The sequence below is a fragment of the Drosophila erecta genome, unplaced genomic scaffold (genome assembly GCF_003286155.1).
Source record: "Drosophila erecta strain 14021-0224.00,06,07 unplaced genomic scaffold, DereRS2 tig00000279-arrow-arrow-pilon, whole genome shotgun sequence".
NCBI lineage: Eukaryota > Metazoa > Arthropoda > Insecta > Diptera > Drosophilidae > Drosophila > Drosophila erecta.
Window position 1 is genome coordinate 1,140,029 of NW_020825216.1, and position 7,978 is coordinate 1,148,006.

The following is a 7,978-nucleotide window of genomic DNA, read 5'->3' on the forward strand; positions in this document are numbered from 1 at the left end:
CATCTGGGCATTCCGGTGTATGGTGTATGGCATACAGATGCGGAGCGACCTGGAGCAAATCGGGACATCGAGCAAATCGGCAGTGCTTTGTTGGACCGCCGAACTGTGGGACCAGCACAGCCAGCGAATTCAGATTTCGCATTTTTAGAAATGTATTCAGTGCAGGGGCGACATTCGCAGCGGCAACGAAAGCGACAGCCATAGCATACCCATCCACCCACACACTTGCACCTTGGCATCGGGCACCTGGCACCTGGCACCTGGCACCCTGGCACCCTGGCACACATACGCAGCTCACCAATACAGGCGCGAACAGATAGAAGAGAGAGTGCGGGAGAGAGCATTGAAGAAAGTGGTCAAGGAGGAAAGCTAGAAAGGCGTGTGCGTGTGCGTGTGTGTGTGTGCTTGCTGTGAATGCACGCCGGAAATGGCCAAATTAGTGACATACATCTTCATCGCCAGCTCCCTGGTCCTCTGGTACCTCCTGCTGTTCGGTGGCAGGGGCGTCCGGGGCGTCAGGGGCGTGGAGGCCACCAACGGGCACGGGGGTCAGCTGGAGGGACGCGACTTTCATCACCACGGCGGCAGCCACCACATTCGCCGTGAGTACACTGAGCAGATGTTTTCCCACCGGAAATCAAAAGTTGCCCGCAAATATTTATCATAGTTTTGCTGCTCTTCACTTCAGATTAATAAGTACGTATTTCTAATGACCATTTTGAATGCTGTAGGTAACATAAATCACTGCTGGCGCCGTTACGATGGCTACAACCTGCAGAACACTGTGGTCAACAAAAAGGAGCAGCTGAAGAAGCCCTATGGCATATTGTGCAACTTCAAGTGCACCTGGTTCTTCACCGTCAGGTGAGTTCTGCGCACTCGTATCCAATCGTTTATGGTTCATTTCTAACGCGAATCCTTGCAGCTTCCCCACTTGCGAGTTCATCTACGACTATAAGTTATCCTGCGTGCTGTTCACTTCACTGCCCGACTGTACCAGCGTCCAGTGTACGCTTATGAATTACTTCGATTAACTAGTGTATCTTTTTAAGCATCTTTTTTTTTGATAGCCTAAGTCTGACTAATACTAGATTTTATATGGACGTGTAGTGCGAGCTAGAAAGAAAGTATTATTAAATCAAAAGACCTAATTTACGAGAAGGAACTTCTTTATTTCAGTAGGAGTTCTTAATTATTAAGCTCTGCTCTGGATAGTATTGAATTTAAATGCATCTGCCTGGATATCGCCTACGCATAAAATAGCTTCTTGAGATTGACTAAGCATTGTCTATGAACTGGATTCATTTGTGCTGGCTACATATCCGGAGTCAAAGTTCGTCTCACTTAATGTTGGCGTAAGGCCAAAGAGTCAACAGTGCTGTTCGCACTCCATTTGATGGCGAAGTCGAAAAGCCACAAAAGCCATCAATGGACCCATCCAAGCCACGCCTCCTGAAGGAGGGCCCCACGCCCAATTACCTGGCCACATAACTGTTAGCTGGCCAAAAAGCAATCCACTTTTTGTAGTAAACAAATTTGAAACACTTTGTTACCGACGTCATTTTTTCCCGCCGCTCTCTTCTGCCGCTTAAAAGCGATATATCCGCTTAACCTGATGGCTAAAAACGTGGCTTAAAGGGGCAAGGAAAGGGGGGTTGGTTGGTGAGAGGGCGAGGGGGAAAGTTAACCAAACTTGGTTATTGCACGGCAATGGCGAAAGCAAAACTTCTCGCCCCTGCCCCGCCCCAAAGAGCCGCAAATAAATCGTTCGACATTTATAAGCCAGTCAAAGTTATGCCAAAGCGTTTCCTGAAAATTTGTGTACCCACCTAGCGAGCTTCTGTCAGTTCTCAAAGGAATGGGGGATGGGCAGGGTTTGTCAGGTGCTGGCTAAAAATAAGATAAATTATGTGGCTGTAGTCAATGGAGCTGTTAACTCGCGCACCTGCGCCGCTGGCCAAAAGGGTTCGCACTCACTCCACGCCCTTCAGCCCTTCAGCCCTTCAGCCCTTCAGCATTTCCCACCACGCCCTTTAAAGTCCTTTGACCAACTAACTGCTCCGGCGGAATCATTGAGTGGCTTTTGCGAAATTGAAGAGGGGGGAGGAGAACCACCAACTCACACGCTTCCATTTTTGGTCCGGAGCAGATGGGGCCGCACTTTAATGGAATCAAACGAAATGGCATTGATCGCTGAAGGCCAACGGACCCGCAGCCGCGGAATTCAGAAGATCAACTCGATTCGGCTTGGCTTGGATATGTCACTCAGTCCGCGCATTGTCCGTGTATTTGTAACTGGGATTTGGGTCGTGGTCGTTGTGCGTTGTGCGTTTATGTCACTCCATAGATACATATGGATGGGATTGGATCACTTGGGGGAACTGCGCGTAGTGCGTAGTTTGCTTTATTGCAGTGGCTTCTATTTCAATGTTGATTGGCAAATTACGGCAATTTCTGGGGGCTGGGAATTAGATTATTTTTAAATAGTTATAAACAAATTAATTGCGCATTACGACTGAATTGTGGTGCACTGCGTAGTGCCCATGTAAGCAGATTGCAATCAATTATGGAAAATCTAAAAAAGAGGCTCTTTTCTACCTAGGTGCACCACCAGAATTTTTCATCATAGCGAATAATAATAATTCCTGAACTAAATAACAACAATCTTCACCATAGATAACTTAAAAACTATTGAAGGCAGTATTCATGGAAACAGAGTGCACACGGAAATGTGATTTCATCTGGAATTTGACAGCGTGTGAGCCTAAGTGACTTGGCCAAATATACTGGGCTGCATTCTTTGGGCTAGTGCATCCATGGCACCCGTTCCATTTCACCTGCTTTGCCACAAAAAAGGTGCCAACCGCCGCGACTACAAATCCCATGAGAGCCGAAACCGAAACCGAAATGGAAACCGAAAACGAAACGGTGGACGGGAAGGCAAAGTGTGACTGACTCTCCCTATTGCTGTGAGCCTGCACTGAGAAAAAATAGGTGTGCTGGTTAAAGCTTTCTGTGCTTGCTGAAATACAAAGCCATCTTTGTCTAAAAAGTCCTCAAAACATATAATCTTTACCATCTGATACTGGGGCATCTGGAGGTAATAATAATCAGTATGGAATTTTTCTCGGTGTGGCACTCACATGCAGAGCAAGAGGTGCAGAAAGTGAAGCAGAAGGAGGCAGTTGGGGTCGCATACCCACACAACCGCAAGCGATAATTTATCAATTGGCATCAATTTAGGCGCACAACAGCTGAAACTCGTGGCATTTCTTTGCCGTTTGTTTATCTGTATCATCCCCTGCATATATATGTGTACACATATACACCTTTTTTCATCCCGATCTGTTTCGCTGGCCTGGGCGGCGATTTTCGGCACACTCGCGACATCCATCGCTGGCGGCGGTTAAATCCGCGCCGAGACAGCCACGTATCGCACTCGAGGCATCCACGAGATACATGGCAGGCTCAGGTTCGGAATCAATTTTATCAGCGGATTCTGGCTCAGAACTCGATTCTGATTCTGATTCTGGTTTTGGCGGCGGCGGCGGCGGGTGTGTTTACGATTGCTGTGCAATGGCCAAATCGATAACAGAAGCGAGAACCACAAATTCTACGGCGGCTACCATAACTGCAATACACACTCGCAAAAGCACCACAACAATCGCATTTGTTCTGCTGTTAATCCTCTGCTGTTTATGTGATTACAACTATGGAAGTATGTAGTCCCACCCAAACACCCCACCACCTCCTCCATATTCATTTTTTTTCGGTTTGATCACGTTTTTTTTGAGTGGGTGCTTGTGGTGAAAATTCGATGGTAGTTCATATTGCTCATACGCCATGTGGCCAAACAATAATACATAATAAATGAACCGACTTATCTACTTTATTAAGCTCCTGTACTAATACTGCAGAGCAAATAAACACAACACGTACCGTAAATTGTGCCATGCCTCGCTTATGTTTTTTTTGTTTTTATCAAAGTGAACCAATTTAAACAAAGAGTTTCAAATGCGAAGTACTTGGAGTTGCACGAGAGTGTAATGTCGCAGTGTAATTAACATATATTTCAATGTAATATATGAACTCGTACTAAATGAAAGCTTAAGTATTCTCATAAAGAGACTCTTCTCTTTCTAAACTTCAACCGGTCTATCTAATTGCATTTCTATCGACGTGGAGAGTGATTCAATAGTAATCCAGCTGAGCTGCAGTTTTGAGTAAAAAGGGGCATGCAGCCCACTGATTTTATTTCGAATTAAATGTGCCACAGTGAAGTTGGGGCACGCTTTAGGCTTAATTGGCAATCGATGTCCTTGCACACACAGATTAGTCGCCTCCCTACATCCCTACACACATACCGTATGCAACTGATACCAATTTGAATTGATACCACTGCTCAAGGAGAAGTTCTGATCCAACTGTTACCCATTCGCAGGCTGGGCATCGCAGTGCTGGAAGAAGCACAATTCCGGCTCGATCCAAACGCCAGACGGGGAGTTTAAGCGGCCCTTTGGCATACTGTGCACATATCGCTGCTTTCTCTGGTTTCCGCCAATGTAAGTTATGCAATCAGTCAGCCACCCAGTGACCAGCCATAAAAACAGCAACACCATCACACACATTTGCCATTGAAACACCCATCCAGCACTGGCAATTTGCAATTTATGCATGCCTCTGTTATTTCGTAGTGCGAATTGCATTTTAAAATAAACTTGTTTGGCTTTTGCTTGGGGTTTGCTTTTCGGACTTGAGCTTGGGGCCTTCCCACACGTACTACATACATATAATGTATGTAGCACATATATGTACGAGTTGTGCGGCATTTGAATTGCATAACAATTAAAATAGCCGGCAGCATTGTTTCGACTCGTTTTGGCTCATTTTCAAGCTGAGCTGCCTCGCCATCGCCATCGCCATCGCCATCGGAATAAATATTTTATCGGCGATTTCTTGCAAACCACACCGTGCAATGCATCACCTCACCATTTTCATTGTGGCTTCCTGGCATTCTGGCACCCCATTGCATCCAAAATGGCTCATTGTTCGCCTTCTGTTGGCCTTTCAGCTATCCGTACTGCGAATTCATATTCGATCTGCGCTTATCGAGGCACTTCACATCCTTTCCGGACTGCTACGAGATTCGCTGCAACGAGACCTTCTCCTTCTTCGGCAAGGAGCCCCACTACTGACCTCCACCACCTGGAGGGTCAGCTGCTCGGTTCCGCCGACATTTTTTTTGTGTTTTTTTTTCGTTTAGTCTATGTGTGACTAGGAATTGTATGCTTCAATAAATATGGGTTACTGCATAAAACAATGCACTCGTTTGACTTGCTCGAAAGTGTGAATGTAAAGCGCACTTAGCGTTTGGTTTGGTAAGAATTATGGTCGCCCTGGTTGTAGATTGGTTCGCTTGTATATAAATTGTATAAGTTCCCTGTAAACAGTGCCCTCTAGCCAGGCAATCAGTGGGACTGATTGCTTTAAAATCTCGCATCTCCTGGTTGTTGATGATAAATGGTTCTATGGACCCCATCCCACATTCCACATTCCACTCAAGGGACTCGAGTTGCTGTGAGAGGTGTTCATTGCCTTGGCGCCAGGCTGCAGGCAATTTCCATCACTTTCCTTTTCGGCTGGCTTTTAGTTTATTTCCGGTTTCGTAATAAAGGACAAACAAACATATAAACAAAGGGCATGGGACAAAGGACCGGCTACAGATACTGGATGCTAAACATTGAATACTGAATACTGGAGCGCCGCCCGCCCACACACAAACTCATTCAATTCACAAATATTTGCATACAAATTAGCATTCTAATTGACTCGGGCCCAAAAATAAAGTAACCAACTGGGCCTTGGGGGCGTGACCTGCAGGGGGCGGGGCACGTGATTGTCAAACGTGTCCGCGAGGAGGGGAAATGGAAAAGCAGCGGTATCTGTTGTCCATTGTCTTGGTTCCATGGTTCCATGGTTACCTTTGCACGGCCTGTGAACTTAACTAAACTATTGTAGCCCCAACTCCTTGGAGTGTCTCAAGTATAAAAAGCAAGGCTATTTCAGATTTTTGTGTAGTATGTGCTATTGGTTTAAATCATTAGTTTAGTGTAATAAGTGAGTTGATTATTCCCGGTGTACATTGAGTGCCCCTCCCTTTGCTCAGCCGCTCGAGTTAATTGTTTGCTTAGTGTCATAAAAATACAGTTTACGCCTTTCACAACAACACGCACAGATGACCCCGTCCCAAGGCACCAAGGAAGTGAAACCACTGCTCCCCGGGTGGTTCGAGAACTCCGCTGGTGGCCTAGCAGCGATGTGGCTTAGTGGAGTTGGCCAAGCGGAATGGGACTGGCATGGGATGGAAGCGGATATGGAAAGGAGTGAGATTGGCTGGGAGGTGGAGCGAGTGGATAGCAGCCACGTGCAAGCAAAAGGTCGTCGCAGACAATGTTGTCGCTCGAAAACTTTTAACTTTACAAACTTAATTGTTGCCTGCTCTAAATATATAACACAGCAGGATCTACCAGCTTTTGTGGGTGGTGGAAGTCGCCTTTGTGGACTGGCGTTGCTGAATTTATGGCACTCTGTGCGCCTAAAGTTATGCTTAATACTTTTACAAAGGTACAATTAATAGAATATTTGAAGCGAGTGCTTAAAGTTTTTTCAATTAAATTGCGAACGTCCAATTTAGACGTTACCAAATCCTTAAACTAATTAGGCTGTGTGTATATTGGTGTAATTTTTATGAAACGACAAACACAAACGCACCCCTAATCAAGATGCAATTTCTCAGAGTTGATCAAAACAAATTAAACCAAAGCGTCCTTTGCAGGTTTCATTAGAATACGCGCAACTCGATTTGGCCCGAGCATGCTCACCATGGCGTATACTTGATATTAAGAACATAACTTCGCGAGCAAACCTGAAATATGATTCATTCCGAAAAACCGCCGCAAGTATCCACACAAAGTGCATGGAGAGAAGTCCTAATAAATTAAATTAAAGCGTCTCCCTGGTGATTTCTGAATGGCAGTTCCACCTGCGCACTTCACAGTTCAGCTAATTCTGGCATTTTGCCGTACAACCCTGCGTATACGTGACGTGAGCCATGACTTTACCCAGAATAATGGGGAATCTTCCACAAAGGCGTCAGCTTTGAATAATGCAGGGTGAATTCGAAACTGAAGTTGTTGCAACTCCACTACGTCAAATAAATATTCAGAATGCAATTACGCATGGAATTTGCTAGCACTTAGCGTGTCGTTTTGCCCACTTGCTGCTTTTTTGCCCTTTCACTCTGCCGCACTGCTGCAAACTTATTTAACTTTTTACGATGTCATTTGGGGAAAGTTTGTAATCATTTTCGTTAGTGCATGCTTCAAAAATGGCAAGAGAAAAGAAGCTATGAAATTATTTATACGATTTTCAGACAGTTGAAAGTATACGACCGAGTATAAATAAAGCCCAGCTTTCCTTCCCTTCCCTTCCTTCCCTTTCCATGCCATTCCTTTACTTTCAATCCGGAGTGGAGGACGAAGTAGCAGGCGGCTGGAGCCGGGGAAACGCCAGTTTTCTCCAAATGCCAGTCGAAGTTTTCAAAAATGTTGTTTTCCACTTCTCCCGCGTTTACTCGCACTTTGCGTTTTTTCCCTTCCATTTTAACTTGTGGATCTGAGCCAAAGTTTTGGAGTATTAGTGCGTGCAGCGATTCGAGGCGGCCGAGTTGCAACTTTTACTTTCCATCCCGCTGCAGCTTGTGGTCGTATCCTGCAGTTCCAGTTATCCAGTTATCCAGTTACCGCTTCCCAGATGACGCAGGCCAACTGCTGAAAGCAGCTGCCACCGAAAAAACTTTCGGTTGATCCCAAGTCACAGTCCACGCCGATAATTTCCGGAATGTGCCGCCCAAATAAGTGCAACAAATTGAGGTGAGTGCAGCACATAGTTCTGTGCTATAAGTACCTTATCTGAACCC

The 7,978-nt window shown here is 45.6% G+C and overlaps 2 protein-coding genes across 2 annotated transcripts; both read left to right on the top strand.

Annotated features, from left to right (window-relative positions):
* On the top strand, positions 1-1,161 carry LOC6551674. The gene is made up of 3 exons (XM_001977141.3): positions 1-602; positions 732-864; positions 926-1,161. Exons 1-3 carry the CDS (start codon positions 428-430, stop codon positions 1,032-1,034), a joined length of 417 nt encoding a protein of 138 aa, XP_001977177.1. The 5' UTR covers positions 1-427; the 3' UTR covers positions 1,035-1,161.
* Positions 1,162-3,310: 2,149 nt separating this feature from the next.
* On the top strand, positions 3,311-5,313 carry LOC6551675. The gene is made up of 3 exons (XM_001977142.3): positions 3,311-3,718; positions 4,442-4,562; positions 5,072-5,313. Exons 1-3 carry the CDS (start codon positions 3,460-3,462, stop codon positions 5,193-5,195), a joined length of 504 nt encoding a protein of 167 aa, XP_001977178.3. The 5' UTR covers positions 3,311-3,459; the 3' UTR covers positions 5,196-5,313.
* The last annotated feature ends 2,665 nt before the right edge of the window (positions 5,314-7,978 follow it).